General features: G+C 34.7%; 1 protein-coding gene across 1 annotated transcript in view; it reads left to right on the top strand.

The window, feature by feature from the left end:
- LOC148945164 (THO complex subunit 2-like) overlaps positions 1 to 21,347 on the top strand; it is a 144,880-nt gene that overhangs the window by 68,971 nt on the left and 54,562 nt on the right. Inside the window, exons 15-19 of the mRNA XM_089099403.1 lie at positions 2,106 to 2,507; positions 4,823 to 5,014; positions 13,437 to 13,697; positions 16,990 to 17,244; positions 19,320 to 19,389. Coding sequence (XP_088955529.1) covers positions 2,106 to 2,507; positions 4,823 to 5,014; positions 13,437 to 13,697; positions 16,990 to 17,244; positions 19,320 to 19,389 — 1,180 coding nt within the window. The remainder of the gene's footprint in view (positions 1 to 2,105; positions 2,508 to 4,822; positions 5,015 to 13,436; positions 13,698 to 16,989; positions 17,245 to 19,319; positions 19,390 to 21,347) is intronic.

The following is a 21,347-nucleotide window of genomic DNA, read 5'->3' as shown; positions in this document are numbered from 1 at the left end:
AATTCTTCTAATTACGGTTTCTGGCTATGATCATTCCAATGGCACGGTTTTCATTTCAACCCGACACCATTTTTGAGAGATTTCTGGCTATTTTCCAAATTCCTGTAAAAATATTTTCACCGCAATTTTTTATAATTAAGGTTAGTCGAAATGTTGTCATTGCTGAATCAGAGACAAATAGTGATTCTTCCTGTTTTGACATTTTTGTTTGTTTAAGCGTTTTTTTTGTTTTTTTACTTCTGGTTACCATGTGATAGAACTCGTTCTTTACTTTTTTGGTCCTACGAGGGCAAGCATGATAAGAAGATTAGTCTTATTACTAGAAATTACGTCGAAATTTTTGAAATAGAAAGTTGAAGCAAGAAAATAGCGTAAGATTGTGTGCTCTTTTACCCTGGAGAAGGTTTACCAAAATAAAAAATTATTCATATTAACAAGGGGAGAGGAATAAAAAAATCAGGAATTTATTATAAATGATTGTTTATTCAAAAAGTTTCATTTGAGTATTTTTAAATGCGCTTTCAATTTTTTGTTATTTATACAAATGACAATTATTTGGTGCGAAGCTTGTCGCATGTCAGGCATAGAAAAGAAAAGCAATTGGTAGCGTGTAAAATTTTATCAGAGTTGAAGAAAACTTATATTGCCTCCCCTCAACACAAATTTCGAGTTGCCTATGATCCTCCAACACCCCCACCCCACCACCACAAGACGTGCCTTAGAATGTCAATTCGATCCTCCAGCCCAGAGACAAAAATGTGCATACTTACCGAAACTATAACTTTGCAGATGCTCATTTACGAAGAGAAAAGATCTCCCCCTCCTATAATGGAATTTGTTATCCTTTTGCGCTGGTAAGTTGTCTAATACCTGTTTTTTACCCTCCAAATGTAACTTTACTCAAAAAAGGAACATATTTTCGATTTTTTACTTTTTACTGATGGAAAGAGAAGCCTGACGTCATTCTTGATCTCGTGGTTCCTGTATTGGATGGAACTAGCATCTCCACAAGAAAATAAGACTATTAAAGGCAGCATACCAAGAGTGCTTGAGCGATAGGGGAAAAGGGTCTTGGGCTAGTCCAGTAAGATATATTTTAGAAAGTTGTGGATTAGCTAGACAGTGGAATAATAGGAAAGGATTAGGGCTCAAAAAGGAGGGGGTGTGTATCCAGACAGGTAAGAATTATTTTAGAGAACCAGGAAATCTAGAAATGGTATTGTCATATAACAGCGTCCCCGTCTCTCTGTCTGTATGCTAGGATTAAGGAAGCATGGGGGGACTTTATTTTAAGGCAATGCTTAATAAGGAGGAACTACAATGGATAATGTCAGCAAGGGAAAATTTTTACCATTTGATGACAGCAGAAAGTATCTAGGAAGGGTGAAGTCGAAGATAGGTCCTTGGTTTTGACCAATGTACCGAGGTGGAGAGGATGACACTTCATTTTACGTTTTTTTGTAAGAATTAAATGGCCTGAGGGAGGACATTTTTCCAGTGCTTTAGACAAGGGAGGAATGGGTGGATAATATATTAAGTGATAGAAGTTTTATGAAAATTAAGAAGTTGGGAAATTTTGCGGGTACAGGTATGATACATAATCTGTAATCTATCTATAATTTAGTTTAGATTTAAGGGTGTTTCTTTGTGTATAATAGTTATGTTGCTGTATTTTTATATTGACTGTGACCCATGAAGGCTTTTTGTGTTAAATATCGTATCATACTGGGAGTTTTATGCTCCATCTTCTGAACTAGCTGGTCGAATTAGGCGGTATTAGATCTGTGTTGCATTGATATATGCAAATAAACGGGTTTCCTCTAAACGAGTTTCACCTACCAATTTGGTAATTCAAGATTATTATATGAGAATTGTTTGGGTCTCCTACCCAAAAAATTGTTAGTTTCACCTACCAATTTCATAATTCAAGCTCATTATAAGAAAATGTTTTGGGTCTTTTTAAACACGCTTACAATTGTTTATAATCTGTAAAGATCATCGATCATGTGAAGATAATTTCGGACTTGGGCTTTTGCTTAAACGATTAGGATTAAAAAGTTTGTGATCTAAATAAATTGCTTACTATTTCTTGTTTCTTTTTACAGGCAACGTGGGAGAGTACTAGGAAAGCAAACAAGAGCTTTCGATCAATGTCTCAGTCTGAAAAAAATGATCTCTATCTATCGATAACTAAAGATATAATGACTCCCGTAAAACAGCAAATTCAAGCCAGACTGCCATCAAAAGTCCTCGATGAATTTAGTCCACAATTTTTAGCCACGTTTTGGACGTTGAGCTACTCTGACTTGTATGTTCCAACAGGAAGCTATTCAAGAGAAATAGAACGGGCGAAAAAAGCCGCTAATGATGTACTCCACTCTTCAGATATGACAGAGGCTAAAAGGAAAAAGGAGAGTGATCGGTTGAATTCTTTGGCAGATAGGCTAGCGGACGAGGAAGTCAAACAAAAGGAACACGTTGAACGTGTTATGGCAAGGCTGAATCACGTAAAACATAATTATTTTATTATTATTTACTTGCAAAAAACTAAAATGTTCGTAAAACATAAGTCACAAGCTAAAAGCTTACGACTTCTGGAGCTACTGAGAGTAACACTGACAGTGACGCATAATATCGATGACATTATATTATATATATGCGGCACTTTTAAATAGTTGTATATATACTGCTCTGTAGTATTTACTTAGCTAGTATTTATTAAGTGAAAAAGCATATTTAATGAGTAATAGAAAAGACATGAGCATCGCCAGGAAATTTCCCAGGATAAGGGGGGAGGACTACCTGGTGTCGTTTTGCCAGAATTTATATTTAAACTATTTGTATTTTTCTTTTTTATGCATTTTTTTAATGTCTTTTTTTTTACCCGTGGTAGGAAGCACTCCCTTGGCACTCCTCATTAGTAAAGATATCGTAAATGAAACTTGTACGAAATGATTCACGTATAAAACATTTTTTTTACTGTTTTTTTTTATCCTTTTTAAAGTCGAAAACGACCTTATTACCTTAGACCTTTGGAGTTCCCGTAACTCCTAAGGCACCATGGCATCAAGGAGGGGATGCCATTTGTCCCTTAGGTTTGTTGTTGCAATAACGTCATCCTGAATCTTTATTAAGTAAGAAATATAGCTATTTTGAATTTTTAAAATATATAAAGTTGCTGTTGTTGCGGACCATGTGTCGTATATGTTTTTTGAAAGTGAGACACATTAATAATGTTTATCTTTGAGTTTCTGGTTTCAGATAACTTGCAATATATGCCTAAGGTTTCCGAAAAAGACAAAGTGATAGCTTTGTCAAGAGGTCAATTTGATGGCTAAGTGCCTGGTTTGCCCTCCTCCCTCTGTATGTGTGCCTGCATGGAAGGATTACTGCTTACTGCTGAGATTCACGCTTCTGCTTAAAAAGCTTTTGTTAGATAATTTTATGTTGTTGTTTTTTCTGGAGGCGGGAGGGGTGGTTGGATAGACACCATTCAATATTATATGCATCATTGTTATCTGCATCGCGATGTCTTATTATGCGCCATCAAATATCTATTTGAATATGCAGTTGTACTCACTTTATATTTATTGTTAATTTTCTACTTTAATAATGTTTGCGGTCTCGGCAATAGTGCTGATACACCGTTAGTCCTGGCATTTCTTTAACGTTATAGGTTTCATTTAAAGAAGTTTAAAAACGAATCGGGGGATTCTTCCTTTAGAAATATATTACGTGTCAGCTAGTCGCTAGTGAAAAGCTTCATAGCTACCGTATCAACACACATCTGGATTGGCCAGAGTGTTTGGCACGACCATCCCCAAAGATTCATGCTAGTGGGACAATAAGTCTTTGAAAATAAAATCTACCCTAGAAAGCTGGAAAATGTTAATGAACAGCCGCAACCTTGTAAAGAGCCTATTATAATTGAAAAGTAAAACATGCTTTTTGAGAAAAAAACTGTCCATTGTGAAAAATTCATTATTTAAAGCTGATTGAGGAAGGGTAGTTATTATTTAGGTTTACTCTGATAATAAAGTTTAGTGGGTAAAGGAATTTTTTAAAATAAAAAAAGACCTCAAAAAGGCTAGTTGGGAATAGAGAGTATACCATTGGAATTTCTATGTCCTAAAAGCTTAGCCTGGAAGTTTTCAGCTCCTTCCCTTTGAAAAATCAAGAATATTTTCTTTTAGCCTGTGTATCAGTGATCTGTATTCATTCACTTTTTTTCTCCGGCGCTGGCGAGACGCTGGGTCATCGTAGGGAGCTGTTTAAAGGCTCATTTGAAAGCTAATACTTGTATCTACGGGCTTTTATTTTTTAGGGGCTATTTAATATGTATTTGCCATGTTGCTTTTTTCAGTTTTTCTTCTTTTTTTCTTATTTCTTCAGTTAGTCTGTAGAACCCAAGTCCTAAATGCGAAACCCAGAAAAGATAATTGGAAAACATTTTATCTCCCTCAAAACTTTTAGTTTTGTGTTTGTCACCTGATCATACATATGAGTGAAATGGCTATCGAAAAAAAGAAAAGAAAGCTAAAGGTACCAAGAAGTAAAAGGGTATTATAACCAGACAATCGAAGTTATTGTTCTAATATAGGAAATTGTTGTTGTTTTACTGAGTCTGGTCTTATTTTCCACATAGTGTAATCGCATAGTTATTTTATTTTTTTTTTTTTTTTTTTTTTTTTTTTTTTTTTTTTTTTTTTTTTAATGGTATAGCATAGTTAAATGTGCCATAAAATATTTGAACATTTTTTCTGCGTACCACAATTATTTGTTTATTATTGTATATATTTAATCTTTTTTATTTACTTTTTAGGAAAAACAATCTTGGTTTGATTATGGCTCACTGAACAAGTACAAAACCGAGACTGTGGTCAACATTTTAAGTCAATGTGTGATACCACGATCTTTGCTCTCTGAAACGGATGCTGCTTACTGCACCAAGCTCCTTGAACTAATTCATCAAATGAAAACTCCTAACTTTGCGTCCCTTATTTGCTTTGATAAAGTAAGACCTCTTTTAGAACTTTTATATTTTTTTTTGTATCGTCATGCCAAAGGCCAACGGGGTCAACACAGTGTACCGCTATATTAGTGGTATTTTTTTTTATCGATAAATAATATTTTGGGTTTCGGTTTAGGTTGCCAGTATCTGATTCAGTAATGATACCTTCTTTGAGGCAAATATGGCAACGTAGTTTATATAGAGAATGTAATTCTGCAAAATCTCAGGTGCTGATACTTTACAGTGAGATATGCTTTTTGAAATTTATTTGACTTTTATATATAAGAAACTATTGTGATCACAGAGAGAAACTAGACGGGAAATCCAAACAGTTATAATAGTAATAGAGAAAAACGTTGGGAAAATAGTTTACAAAATTCATATAGAAACCAATTGTTATGCTTTTTGAAGGTGCCAAACGAGTTGCATTCTCGACCCAAATCAGTAAGGGTATTCCATATAACTTGACACGTAACTAAAGAACTTAGAAACAATTGAGCATCAAGAAACATATGACTGAATGAAGCTGTGAAAGTGGATTCTTAGGGAAGGAAAAGTTAGATCTTTTGTAGAATACTTAGGTTTATGAATACCGTCATTCGATCAAATATTCAGCTCAAAAAAGAAGTTCTCTTCAAGAAGGATCAGTAAGAAACAGACATGGTCATCTTTTCATCTATTAATAGAGCCTCTGGACGGATAAGTTGGTATTGGAACATATTCACCCAACATGGATGGTTACCCGGTTTAGCCCCCTCCCCCCCCCAAAAAAAAAACTGCTTCGACTGGTAAATTAGTCGTCAAAATGCGAAAAAAGTTGTTTCTCCTGAAAACTAAAAACCAATTCTCCAACTCGTAAATTGGACTTGAAAATCCAGGTAGAATAAAACTTTATTTGAGACTGTTAGATAAAGTCCATGTGAGGTATACCCCTTCTTTTTTCATTCTTTTGATACCCCCTCATCAACAAAAGTTATTTTGGTACCTCCCTGTCCCCTCCCCCGAACAAAAATCTTTATAAGTTAAGGTATATTATGTTATGGTAATTATATTTATATCTTATGGTAATTCCAGCACGTCTCAGAGTTTTAGGGGTAATACCGTGACGAAAGGAATAAGTTTCGCTGAGTGAGAAATAATAGAAGGAAATATAAACTTAATTACATTAAGATAAGATAAGATACGATTTATTGCTGAAAAATGGCTATCACAAGCCCAAAAGGGCCGAATTCGCACTTTAGCGTCAAATACAGCGAAAAAAGAATAACAAAAACAAACAATCAAACAACAACAGCAAATTATAAAAGGGTCAATGTCAAATACGTAAAAACGTTAAAAACAAAAACAAAGTACAAAGTGAACTCATAAAATTAGAAGGCCAATGTCGTCAGCAAAAATATAACAACGTCAAATGGCAGCAAACAAAAAAAAACATAAGTTAGTTGGTGACTAACAAACATATATATAAAACCCCCAAAATTGCAAAATGGGCATTAAATTAATAACTATGAGGTAAGGAGCGAGTGAGGGGGGGGGGGGGCAGCGGAGATTTAGTGGTTGAAAATGTCAACTATGTACGGGATAAAAGTTCTTCTATATCTTTCCGTGCAAACTCTTATTGGGGCGAGAAGGGGGATTTTTGTTGACACAGAACGCGGGAGGCGGGGTCGAAGGGGTGAATATTGACCGGGGAAAAGGGGAGTTGTTCGAGGGTTATGAAGGGCATTGTTAGCAAAACGCAAGGTAATTTTTGCTCTCCTTTCCTTAAGGGTGACAAGATTAGCTCTCCTAAGAAGGGAAATATAAGGTACTATACTCTCATTGAAGATAATTCTTAGGCACCTTTTTTGTACTGCCTCTATTCTGTCCGACAATTCAATGGAAATGGCAGGATGCCAAACAGGACAGGCGTACTCAAGGGTTGGGCGTACAAATGATAAGAAAATCCTCAAACAGTGCGATTTAGGGCATTTAAATTTTTTAAGGAGTTTAAGGAGGGAAAATGCGGCATTTGCACGTTTTAAGATGTCATTAATATGACAATCTCCTTTTGGAATTAGTAATGCACAGTAATTTCACAATGATAATAGCAATTTCAGAAGAGATTAAACAGGAAAAGAAAGGAAGAGTTTTAGGGAAATTGATAGTAAGAACAGACGGCTTTAAAGGGTTGAACTTCATGCCATCTGTGAGAGCTTTGGCTGATATCGATTCCAAGTTGTACATTGGGTTGCTTTTGGAATTTTTGGAACATGTCTCTAAGACAGTTAGATCATCAATGAATTTCCATCTATCCGGGAAATAAACACCAAGGTTATTTATCATTGTAAGAAATAAAATTGGACCTAAGAGGGTTCCTTGGGGCACACCATTATAAATTGGGAGGGGATCAGAATATACATTCAGGTAGACTTGCGTTCTGTTAGAGAGGAAAGACGCAATTATTCTAATTAAATAAGGGTCAACTTGAAAGTCATTAGATATCTTTTCTAATAGTATATTGTGGTTGATTAAATCAAAAGCTTTTTGCAAGTCAACAGCGATAACATTGAGCCAGGTATTGGGGTTTTCGAGTGTTATGCATATTGTGTCCATAAGGTGAACAAAATAGTGGGTAGTAGATGTAGAGCGTAGGTTTCCAAATTGTCTTTGGTCAACATTTGGGATTATTTTTACTTTCAACCACTCAGCTAAAAAGCTTTCATATAACTTCGAAAAAACTGGAGTAAGAGTAATGGGACGGACACCATCAAAATCTTGATTTTTACCTTTCTTTTTTACGGGAGTAATAAAACCTAATTTCCAACAATTTGGAAATTTACCAGTAGAGGTAATTTCATTAAAAAATAAGGACAAAGGCTCTGAGAGGTTGTCGGCAAAGGCTTTAATTAGTACAATCGGAATGTCTAATGGACATGCACTACACTTTTTAATGTTCTTAATTTTTGCCTCTACATCCGAGGGCGAAATAAAGGGAAAATTTAGAGAGCAAAGATTATAAGGAGAGTCAGAAGAAAGGGAAGGGAGGTTTTGGATTATGGAAGAAAGAAACCTGTTCAGATCATTGGCAGCAACTAGAGTGTCTTCTTGGAAATGGAAATCTATATTATTATGTGTTTTCCCACTAATTTTCTCTATTCTATTATACCATTGTTTTGGCTTTGTATAAAATTAATACAGGACTTTGCATTTATAATATGAAGAAGCAGATTTGCCTTTTTCTTTTTTTATATTTTTAACCAGTGAGTTGGCTTCGGATGTTTTACCACTCTTTAGTGGATTCATTTTAATTCTAATTAGTTTTTTCAATTGGCTAGTAATGTATGGTTTGTCTTTAGAACATGTTTTTACTTTTTTCACAGGGAAGGAATTTATGTATTTTGTTTTAGTCAGATTTTGGAATTCAGAGACTTTAAAATTAATGTAATTTTTTCCTTTGAGAGCCAGCCAGTTTTCATTGGTAATCCAATATCCAAATGTGTAAAGGTCATCATTGGAAATTGGGCGATAAGAGAACTCAGTAACAGGAAAAGTATGATTAAAGCTATTGAGACGCTTCGTTAATAAACAAAAATGGTAACTTCCTCCTAACGGGGGCAAGGGGACAGGAGGGGCATAGAAAGACTGCAAATTGGTGCAAATCAAATTAAGGGTTGAATTTCCTTTTGTTGTTGGCATTTTTAATATTTGTTTTAAGTTTAGGGGACTACAAAAGGGATTTAACTTTAGATCATTAGCATCACCTACTAAGAAAATACCGGCGTTCGGGAATTTGCATAGGACAAAGTCGGCACTACTATGCAGTTGTTGGTAGAATTGCTGTCTTTGTGCAGCGTTTTGATTTGGGGAATTAGTAGGAATGTTATCAGGGCCAGGCGACGAGGACTTCTTCAATCTCGTGACAATGCTAGTAATTTTATATCAGATGATTGTTTTTAGACCATTGACGTAATTACAAGGTAAGACAACACAATAGTTAGCACAAGGTACTTAATATCTTGACTACAGACTTAAAACAAGAAAGTCGGATTGCGACGGAAAAGAATTAGCAGCAGAAGCGGTCCTTTTCCCAATATTTGCAAAATATGAAGTAAGTGCTACCTGAGCATTTAGCTCCCCCTTGATAAGTTTTTTATCGACTACCAGACTTAGAGACTGAAAGGAGGGGCTAATTTTGGGATTTGTCCCTTTGACACGCAGAATTACAAATATTGCCGTAGAGTTCGAATCGCTGAAGGTGAATAGCACTCTTAAGGGGCTATCAGACTTGGAAACCTTCGGGAGATTACTACTAAGAATATCTGGTATTATCCTTAAATTTTGAGGAAAGGTCCTCTGAGATTTACGACTAGTAGGCAAAGCAGACCAAATATCAAGAACAGTCTCATTAGTAGATTTAAAAAAGGGACGAAATGAATGACAAATTTAGAATTACCTCATAAATTTTCTACCAATCTTAACTTAAGAACAGTTAGTTTATCCTGACTAAATCTAGAAGACATTTAATTAAACATACGTAGTCTTCTTTGTAATCATATTGTCAAAGTAGTAGCTAGAGTAGACGAAGAAATAGTCGAAAATGTCACTTACTAAGACATAATTTTGGGTCAAAGTAGTCGTACAGAAGATACTGTCAATAAAAGACGCCTTACTCTCTTATACGAATTGGATATATACAGATTGCAAAGTACCATTGGCGAGCATAGACGAGAATATCTAAAGATGATGAAGATCTCGTACTCATCAAATTCATGTTAAAATTTCCTATTATAATTAACTGACTTGAGCATTTAACCTTTGTAGCCAGTAATTTGTTAAATATGGGCAGAAATCATGGTTAAGTCACGTCACCTCTTTGTCAATGCTTATGCTTCTGATAGGGAAACACAGCATGATGCTAATCTGGCTTTTGTTTTGAAAACCTTCCTTGCCACATCAGAGTCTTAAACATCGATAATACAGTGGGGGAGGATGTGCGTGGTTGTTTAACTTGGTATCTGTAAAAGCAAGGGACATTCTTAATATAAGCATTCGTAATTTTGGTAGCATTAATTTCAATCAGATTCATTTTATTATTGAGAGTGTGCAGGATTTTTGTACCATGCAAATTTGACGAATCAAGAATCACCTCTCGTTAAAATCCCTATTATTCCATCTCTATTCGCATAATTTATTCTTCTTGATTCATGGTTTGGTTGCGTGGGGATTTCTGTGACTGTCCGATTGTTTCAAAGTTTGGCTGGTAACAACTGTAATCACATCATAGAGCTGACTAACAAACAGTGTCCCAGGTTAAATGGCACCTGACAACTATTTCTTACCTTTTATTTTGTTATATTGTCCATTAACTCGACCTCCTCTTCTTCATAAGTCATAATCAATCTTAGAATTTTTATAAGTCAAAGCCAAGTTTTTAGGTGCCGTTATCTGGTGCATTGCCTTCGTTATTGCGTTGTCAGGTGGTCACATTTTCAGGGCGTGGGCACATCCTAGTAGGCAGGAAGCATGGGTCCCACTCCTTGGGGTTTATCCCAAGATTTTAGTATTTCACTCCTGAGCTTGTGATTTTGAAGAATGTATGAGTATTAAACATTATCCTAGAATGTTGAGTGTATATGTATGTTTTATTTGTTTTGTTTTTTTTATCAAAATGGGGGATTTTTTTGTAAATGAATACGATGAATGGCGGCCTTGGTAGAGATGACTAGCTCTGATTGGAACAATAATTATTTAGAATCTATGGCTCAAAGATTATTTGACATATTTGAATGCATTATACATACAATCAGGGACAGAGGAACGGTATCGCATATGCTTTAGAAACGTTAACAGTTCTGTTATTGCTAAATAAAAACCGGGACCTACCCTTTGCTTCTTTCTCAGTAGTGATTAGGAAGTTGGCCCACGGCAAGAAAATCTAATTTAAATCTAATACGGATTAAATTTTGTTTTGTCACCTACCAATTACCTCTGAAGAGCTGATGTGGCATTAGTTTCTTTTATAAAAATTCGGTCATGAGAAGCATCATTTTGAACTTTTAAGGAGCTGACAACTTCTTGGTTTGGCTCAAATCAGAGTGAGGCTTTATAGCTTTGTGCAAAATCGATCTAAGTCCTGATTTAGTGTAAAAACACGGGAAAGTCCTGAATCGGTGTTAAGAGAAGCCGAAGGCTCTCCTCTATAGACCCGTCCCCTCTCCCCGTGAAAATTTTAGTAGAAAGGTTGACATGTCGCATCTTATGTGAAGCACCATGAAAGAACTATCATCAGTTTGTAGTATTGAAGATGAAAAGGTACTCTGGGATGAAAAGGTGCTCCTTGAAATTTTGAATTTATAGTTCTCATAGTTTTTTTTTTAAGAAACTGATCCTTTTTTCTTGTATCAGCTCTCAAATGATTGTTTATTGGCGTTAAAAATAAAATTTTATCTGTTTTATTTTAAAAATAGATTCTACTTGCCGTGGCCAATTTTCTAAATCCACTACTAAGAAAGAAGTTTTGAAGGCATGTGTAATACCAATTTTCTGCCTCATTCCTAAATGATGCGATATACTTTAGCTAAACAGTGTTACTTTTGTATATTTAGGGGCTTTTTTCTGTTTAATTTCCTCACAAGAAGAAAGTGTCTCCTGGGAAACTCAAAAGACTTATTTTGACTCCCCAGTTAAAACATAAAAATGTTTTAATTTTTGATTTTGGTGTTTTATTTTGAGTTACGACTCTTTTTCAGCGGCACAAGTATATTGGAGTGAATTATTCTGCCCAATTCCTCACCGTCAACAGCTACTGGAAAATTTTAGAAAAAATATGAATATTCTTTATTAAATGTAATGAAAAAATGTAGTTAGATTTAGTAAAGAACAAGTATTCTTTTAAGCATTATTTGTTCATTTGTACGGTAGTTTCTGATACGAGTGGTTTTTGGAAACAATGACATCGTGCTTGTCTTTGGTATTATTTCCCATGTCTGTACAACGGCCGTTCTGCCTTATATTGTCTTAATAAGGCAGATTACACTATCACTTATTATAGATCAAGAATAGTGTTATATTTAGTAGACACTCTTACCTATTGAATGCCTTATTCCGAAATAGGTAGGTACTGAAATTTGGCCTCTAGAAAACATTCCTCAGTCTGAAATATTAAAAAGAAATCGAGCATTTCGATTTAAAAACAAATCATTCAGCAATAATTGCTGAATAGTACTGCCCTATCTTGAAGGATAATTTTGAAGACAATGCACTTTTTAACAGATAAAGTGCTGAAGGGTGAATAGTCTCTACTTTAATTGTGTAAGGCGTTCGCGCTGCCGAATATATCTTGCAAAATTTGACACCCAAAAAATGACACATCTGAAAAAAGACTAAAATTGAAATTGATTAATACGCTCATGATATTTCCGAATCCTGAATTGGTAAAAAGGATAAACTAGTCAAAAGTAGGGGAAAAATAAACGTGGTGATGTATAAAATGAAAGAAAAAATAAAAGAGAAATTAGGAGAAAAAGGGTGAAAAAGAACTAATTAATAAAAGAAGGAAAATGCGAAAATACTTTCTAACGTGCTCTCCTGAGTATCTGTGATATTTAAAGCTCGAATTTGAAAATTTTATAAAGTTGGCCACTGACACTTTCCTTGTTTTAACGGTTGAATAGAACTATTTCAACGCAGCCGTTGAACCGTTGTGACGCATCTAGTTGCAGCAAAAAAAGGAGGAAATTTGACGGATCTCGCAAAAACGGCTGTTTATGCGTGAAATCGCATCAATGGGAACCCAGGGTTAAGTGTTATTCTTTAAGACGCATCTTCTTTTTAAGACAAAACGTGAGTCATTTCTCCATTTAGTTTTATTTTTTCGTTACTCATTTTACTGATTTAGCCACTTTATATTTTTTTTTTAATCTCTACCTAGTCCTCTTTTTTGTTTCCTTTTTTTCAATAATTGTTAAAGGCCACCTCACATGCATATCATATCATTTTGAATTGCGTTGGCGCAAAAACCTTTACATTCGGTTTTCAGCTTTGAGTTGAAAGTAAAATGTTTGTTGCAGTAAAAAAAAGACAAAGAAACATTTGAAGAAAAAATTGTATTCTTTTTTGCTCTTTAAATTGCCTTGCTCGTTTCTTTTTCATTTTAGTTTTGATTCTTTGAAATAATTTATTTTTTTTAATATAAGATTGAAATAAAATTGTCGAGTTTTTTCTTATTTTTTTCCTTTTATTGTTAAGTGTTTTTTTTTTTTCATAAATTGTAACCTTAACAATGAGTGTAGTGTTTTTTTTTTCAATCATTAAACCTATTATTGTTAGTCTTTTTCGTTTTCTCTTTTATTTTTACGTCAATCATAATCTTAAATACTTGGATTTTTAGCTTAGTTTATCATATTTGGTTGTAAATAATTCTATTTGTTTGTCTCTTTTTCAGTTATTCTGTGATATTACACATACAATCAACTCCTGTAGTGAATACGAATGTCGGAGGTTTGGCCGTTTTCTATTTATGTCTCTGCAAACAGTTATGCGTTGGCATGGGGACAAGGCCGTCTATGAAAGAGAATGTGTGTCATATCCAGGATTTGTAACGAAATTTAGGGCTGGTTCACAGAGTGGCGCTGACTCTTCTAACCATATCGACTTTGAAAACTACAGACATGTTTGCCATAAATGGCACCATAAGATATTTAAGGTACTCAATGTTTCATATTACTTTTAGAATATTTTAGTATTAAAAACTTAGTAGGCGGAACATATGCAAGGTTTTTTTTTTTTTTTTTTTTTTTTTTTTTTTTTTTTTTTTTTTTTTTGTAGAATGAGAGAATAGATTAGTCATCCAGCAGAATTTGCTTAAATAGTAAAACTTCTTTTAATGTTTATGTGCCTGTTTAGTGAGTATATTGGATTTATTAAAATATATGCACTCTTTGTAAGGAAGAAGAGATTGAAAAGGCTGAGTTTCAAAACTTCGAAAAATTGTCAGTTGTCTAAATCATCGCGAATTATTTGGAATATAAGAAACTACGGAAATACTGAAAAAATATTTAGAAAGATTTTTGGAACTGTAGAAGCGACCATTTAATACTCTCCAGTCCTTTTTTCACTCTTCTTTTTTAGCAATTATGAAGAATGTAGATGAATTTAGAATTATTCTGTCAAACCTGTAGAAAATACAGCAGAAATTTAGAAGTGAATTAGGACTGAGGCCCCCCTCCCCCCGTCCTCCATACGGGCTTGCTCGTATCTATTCAAGTTAAATAGAATTTATTTTAGTTTTCTCACAGTAATTCAAATGTTTGCCTAGTAGTATGAAGTCAGATATCTATTGTCGATTTCATTGGGACTACTAAAGCTGAAATTTTGTCCAGGGTGCTTAACTGTGGTGGATCCAGATGGGGGCGCTCCCCCCTAACATAGTGGTGAATTTAGGGTTGGGTTATATTAGCAATACGACATCAAATGACTTGATACAATGTTGCGCTGAAGAAATTTTATTTACTATAAAGATAAGAATCCACGAAGCTGAAAATAAGAGTGTGATATTTGACGAAACCACAGATGTGTCACATACCTCACAAATTAGTCTTTCTCTGCGCTATGTTTGTGACAGCTGTATAGTAGTAGACTTTGTTGGATTTATGGACCTTCACGAAACGAACTAAAAGAGTATAACTGAACATGAACAAAACATTACAGGTGAAATTTTAGGCATGTCTGTGCTCAAGCTAATGGAAGCCACTCGATGAATCGTTGACAATTGTTTTGGCATAAGCTGCGCTGGATGCTGTGTCAACATTTCTGAAATGCAAGTGGCAGCATCAGGGATCCAAAAAGTTGCTAAAAGAAGCAGCTTCTGCGGATGCAAAAATCATTCTCTTAACCTATCGATTTCCGAGTGCAATAAAAGCCAATATGTTAGGAATGCTGTAGGTAGTATTAAAGAAGTTGCAATTTTTTTTAGTGCGTCGGAAAAACGAAATTTATCCTTTAAAATGTTTTAGATCATCATGTACATGGCTGCTGCGACACATGTTGGGTTGAACGTCACGAAAGTATATTACGATTCAGAGATGATGTTCCTAAAACAATTGAAACACTTAGAATTCCGCCTCATGGCTTTGCAGTTTTTCATTGACAAAAGGAAAGTGCTTGCTGTGCGCAAGTTTAACCTGCGACATTATTATTACTGTTTACTGTTTGAGTGACATAACTGACACAACCCTTGAACTAAACAGATTACTTATGACGTAAATATTAGATTTATTTTCAGCCACAGAAAAAATATCCAAAACCCTAAAGCTTTTAAATGAAAAGAGGGAGAAGTATGATGAGGTTTTCGGGATTATAGTTGAAAGTGCAGAGAAAGCTATGGAAGCTATGGACGTGACTGTTCGCATTCCAAGAATGGTAAACCAAAAACTTATCGATCAAACTACCGTCTCACAAGACGACCAAGACATGTTATTTACTAAACGTGCTCCTGCCTCAAAATTTAGGTTCCGCACTTGATCTTCAAAGTTTGAAAACTAAGATTGAGCCAATGTGTCGCAAATTCTCATGCAAAGCTTAACTCACTCACTATAGTGGTTAGAAGTGTAAAGGCTAAAAATTATACATATAATATTAAATATCATATTTTTCTATAGAGGGTGAACAGCTTTTTATATTTTTTATGGTGGGGTGGTTTTTACAAACTATTTTTCGCATCAATATTTTATATTATTTTAATTTCAACAGATTTATTAGAACTTTAACCCTCACCAGATTTTAGATTAAATTTACGACCATTTCCACTACCTACCTACGACGTATAATGTTGAGGTTCCCTTTAAATTGCTGGCATTTCTTTGTTCGCAAGTTTACCGGAGCAACCTATTATGCGCCCCCCTCTAAACAAAATTCTGGATTCGCCCCTGGCGCTTGATATGCTAAAAATCGTAATTTTTGGTAGTTGTAGGTCAAACAGTTAACGCAAGTTCTCTATATATGTTGTGTGAATGGTAGGAAATGGTATCGGTCAGTTTATTATTTTCAGTTGTCGTTTCTAATGTTAAGAAGAGAGTCAGAGGAATTTCTCCAAATAGAAACACAAATAGAACAAGAGAGAAAAGAAGCCCCGAAAATAATTTCAACAAAAGAAATTCACCTGAGATTCTTCCTTAATGTAGATTTAACTGTTACTCTTGAATTTGAATAGTTTCTAATTTTTGATTAGGCTATTATTTCTTAAATTGCCTGATTTAATAAATGGGATAGGAAGATTGAAATACACCACCAGAAAGAATTGACCTTTATTGCCCTCCCTCAAGTGGCACACTAATTTTTTTGCTAAGATATCCGAAGCACGCTATTGTTTGTGTAAGAATCAAGTAATATACTCAGAAAAGGAACTTCACCAAACAAATTGATAGCTAAGAGTAGTACCCCATTCATACTAAATCTACTATAGATGTTTTCTCGGCCCAACTTCTAAAGTTAGCAAACCTTAAATGCTAGTAATTTGTACTTTTTTTGTCTACATAGATTTTTTTTTACAAGTTCAAGCAAAAAAAGAGCAAAGAACCAGTCCCCCCCCCCAACGTTCTCAAATCAGCTTTACTCTCTGTTCAGTAACGCTTTCAGGTTTTTTACTGGGTCTTTTCGGAAAAAAAAGATATTTATGGCAAACTGGGCTAACTCCCATTAATTTGGGTAGCTATATTTTATTTCCTCTACCAAATTTTTTCAAAAGTTATTTCATAAAATTTCTTTGTACGGATATAGTTTTACCCAGAAGCTGATAGAAAATGTAGACAACTAGTTTTTTTTTTTTTTTTTTTTTTTTTTTTTTTATTTTTTTTTTTGGTTAATTTGTTTTATTTAGCTGAAAGTGGCTGGGAAGGTTGTGAGTTTTATCAGATTTTAATTTGTTATGACCGTGGTCTCAAAAGTCACCTGTTTCCAACTTTAATTTACTTTCCTTAAAACTTTTTCTTTATTTTCAGGCCATTTCACTTGGCATTGAGTCAAACATGTATGTTGCTGTCAGAAATTCACTGATCATTTTGAAAAGTATCCTGGATCAGTTTCCTGTTCAATATCCTTTTTATGTTAATCTGGAGAAAAAGGTTGAAGACCTGAAAAACAGGGAAAAAGGAAAGAGGGATGATTTATTTACCCTGAGTCAAAGTTATCTGGGACAACTGAAGCTTAGGAAGCATCTCATGATTCGTGAGGAAGCATTTCACTACAAACCTAAGGTAAAAGCAATGATGCGAAATCAATTTTCCTCCTCATTGCCAGATATTCTTTGTATGTATCTAGAATTGTATATAGAATTTTCCTGATAATCATGCTCTCCCATAAAACCCTCTCTCATCTTCACTAATTTTCATTATCTGAATTTTTTTTGACCCGTTTCGTATCCCAAATGAATGAAGGGGCTATTTTTGTAGGTGTTGCTTGAGGTTTTTTTAAATTATAGTTTTATTCTAAAAATTATCGGTATCATGGTCGGCGAAAGGCTATTGAGGGCTGTTTTTCCTGATAGTCATGCTCTACTATAAGACCCTCTGTCATCTTCACTAATTTTCGTTATCTGAAATTTTTTTTCCGTCCCGTTTCGTATCTCAAATGAATGAAGAAACTATTTTTGTAGGTCCAGTATTTGTAGGATTCTAAAAGGTAGCGCTTTTCTAAAAATGAGCTTGCTTGAGTTTTTTTTTTTTAGAGTTATAGTTTTATGCTAAAAGTTATCGATATCATGGTCGGTGAAACGCTATTGAGGGCCTTATAAGGGGTGGCTACTAATGGGATTTTCTGCTCCTAAAGCAATATGTTTTTTTTTGTTTTTTTCTTTTTTTTTTTGGGTGAAGTCCTAATTTTTACTACCACTAATTGTTCGCTATAGCACCAAGCCGCCCAAGGCCAATACAACACCCCTCCTTCACCCAAATATATTCAAAGCTTCACTCTTTACTCCCTCAATCCATTTCGGGACACTGTTCTTTCTATTTGGGCCTAGAGCCTAGATGGATCGCCGAAAAGAACTATCTTTGGCAATCTGGCATCTTTCATTCACAAAACGTGAAATTTTACAAATATTAGAAATTATCCCGAGTCCCTTTATTTGAGCTAGCTTTGTAGGTATATCTTGCGTAATCTGTTAAACAATAATTTTTGTTTGTTTTAAATTGCAACTTCACTTCTTACTTCTGTTAGAAAAATGTTGTTGCTGTTTTTTAAATTAATTCTACTAAAAGGAAAACCTATAATGTATTTTGCTTTAAAATGGGTATATATTGGGACAGCCGAACAGGGTAGCCTATTGACTATGTAAAAGATAATTTTATGCAGACTAGTTTATGGCCCTGTATTCAAAATATCTTTTTTGCTGAAGAATAGCTGTTGCATGGTCAGGTCAAAGTTTCTCGTAAAAAAATTTATCAGCGCAAGAATTAGTTTCTGGTTTGATGTCCCATCAAACTTATTGTCACTTATAAGATGACGATTGATCCATGGGCGCCCATAAGCTGAATACCAGGGGGGAGGGGCAAACCTCGTCTAATTGGCACTTTTAATGCTATATAATAGAAATCTCAGAAAAAATAGAAAAATAAGGCAGCATCATTCAGCCAGGGGGGGCGGGAGCCCTCTGCCCCCCCTTTCTAATGGGCGCCCATGGATTGATCCGCAAGATAAAGATTTATTTCAAGTATCTTTCAGAAGAGTTTTGATTAGGATGTATATTTAAATGTTTTCGCATAATTCTAGAACATCTAAATCAACATTGAGCTGTATTTTCTCCGTAACGAAAACAATATGAAAAATTAGAATTACTATACTTTGGACAACGTGAAGCGTTGCAGGAACCTGTGTTTAACTTTGCCAACAAATGTCTTGTGGGTAACACAGTGGGTTTTTTGCCAATTGATTTAAACTCTGCAGTACTCCGCCTATCGACAATTCAAAATGGTAGCCACTTTGTAAGAAGATTCCATTCAGGTTTGACAAGAAATATTTACAGTATAATCTAGGCCCATACACAAAACGTTTCTTTTGAAGAAGTATTTGAATTTTGAAGTATTTGCTAAAATAAGGAGAATCAAATATTTTGTGAAATATGTTCAAATAAATTGACTTCATGTATATACAAATATAAGTGGACGTATTTCACCCTGCCATTTTTTTAATATTTGCCCTCAAATTCAAAATAAGGGGTAATCATGGGGTAATCATGTTACCCCCATTAATTTTTAAGAAAACACTGGATTTTGTTATTATAGCTTAAGTGCTTTTTTGTTTTTGCTCCTCATATGTATTGATCGTGTTTCAGGTTGTCCCTAAAGCAGCACCAACTACTGATGTGATTACGAATGGTCATCAGTCTCCTATTACTAAAAAAGGTATTATTTTTATTATTCGCTTATTCACATGTATTTGTTAAACTGTTTTCTATTTCGTACAAGGCTGCCAAGAAAAATCATTTTGTATCCAAACTACAGGTTATACATAAGCAAGAAGCTTTAATGAAGAAAGCAAGAAATACACCTTCAGTCACTTAATCATATTACCCTTGGTAAGTTTAATTCCATCTGTTCTGACCATCCTGATCTTTACTTTTATGGGATTTATTCATTCTTTAAGAATAAAGATATTAGTGATTTTTTACCCACTGGATCTTTGGGTTTATTCTTTATCATCTTTTTTGGTATTGGAATCGAAAAAAGTGTTTTTTGCCGAAAATTATTTAGAAGCTGACTGGGCTGGACAATAGGCTATTGAAAACGGTGTCAGCGCTTGTCGCCTTGCCACGGTTAGATCCGTTTGTTCTGTTAATATTTTTGTTGATGTTCAATTGTGTTTTATGATTTTCTTCGTCTTTTTTCTTAGTTTTAATCTCCTATTTATCTTTTTTATGTAATTGGGTAATGATAAATGTCGTAATTATTGCTGTTATTTATCGACTTTAAGGAAGAACGAGATAAGTTACTGAAATAAGATCTTTGAACAAGTTATTTTCAAATGAAAGCAAAGAGCGTTGCTGAATCTTAAAAGGAATATATATTATTTTCCTACATATGGGAGAGGGCGAGTGGGGTAGCTGCTCGACAAGCTATCCGCTTTTTATGCTAAATTTAAATAATGCTTTATTGAATTATGCAAAACTACAAGTTTGAAATTATTTATTAATTCTTCTCCTATGCCCCCTCCCCCTTCTTCCCCTTTAGTTCAATTTTTTTACCCCACTGCACCAACAAAATAATCCAATATCAATTTTAGTAGAGCTATAACTTTGGACATTCTCATTTGCGACGAGAGAATATCCCCTCCCTTTCCTCTTTAATTCAACTCTTCATCCATCTTCACGGATATCCTAGTCCGATATGGATTTTAGTAGAACTATAACTTTGTACATTCTCATTTACGAAGATAAAAGATCCTGCTTCCCTTTAAATCAATTTTCATCTATCTGCACGGGTAAATTACCCTAATATCAACTTTTATTCTCCACAAATGCGACTGTTCCCAAAAAAAGAACATGTTCTAAATATTCAGTTTTTAACGACGGACAAAAAGCTTTACATCGAGCCCAAACCCACGACCCAGAGAATGGGACTTAATACTCTGCCATCTGAGGTAGCAGGGCTGCCACTTAGTCCCTGAAATCAAGTGATCCCTATTGGTCCCTTAAATTGATAAAGGTCCGTAAGTCCCTTTTCTTGCTTTGGTTTAAAACTCCATATCCTGAATGCTGCCAATACCTGTGAGTATATGGTTCTCAGTACTTTAGTTTCAATTTTGATTCTTGGAACCTGTTTTGGGTTGTCTGAAAAAGACAAAACTTGTTGTTACATAGGCTACAGCATTACTGTCTGGACAGAGCAGACAGAGCATAAGTGACCCCTCCTGCCTCTGGAGGTAATAGGCTAGGAGGCAGCAAGGTTTGGTTTGCTTTGTTAATTACTTAGAAAGCTCTTTTCTGGGTGCCACTTTGTTGCACACAAAGGAAAAAGAAATAAGAGAATTTGGATTTCAGGGAACAGGCTGAAGACGAGTTATTAAAGGAAGCTCATAACCGGCTCAAAAAAGGCTCTGAAAAGAAGCACATGGTCAAGATACAGCTAGCGCAGGTTATGATAGATGGGACTCAAAGCTCCAGCAGAGTTTTGAGTCAAAGAAACAGTTACTGACCAGTAGAAGGCAGTGCAAAAAATGGAAACAAATAGGTTGTGTGTTCTAGTCACCATACCCTTATTTCTTTTATCATATTTTTGTATTTGATTTTTTTGTATTCGAAAGTAAAGCTCCTCCCATGGCATGATGATTCTCAGGTCGTCGGTTTCTTAATTATTACTTGGCC

The sequence above is a fragment of the Artemia sp. Qi Xiang Cuo genome, chromosome 13, assembly GCF_049724085.1.
Source record: "Artemia sp. Qi Xiang Cuo chromosome 13, ASM4972408v1, whole genome shotgun sequence".
NCBI lineage: Eukaryota > Metazoa > Arthropoda > Branchiopoda > Anostraca > Artemiidae > Artemia > Artemia sp. Qi Xiang Cuo.
The sequence above is the reverse complement of the archived record's forward strand: the minus strand, read 5'-3'. Positions and strand labels throughout refer to the sequence as shown.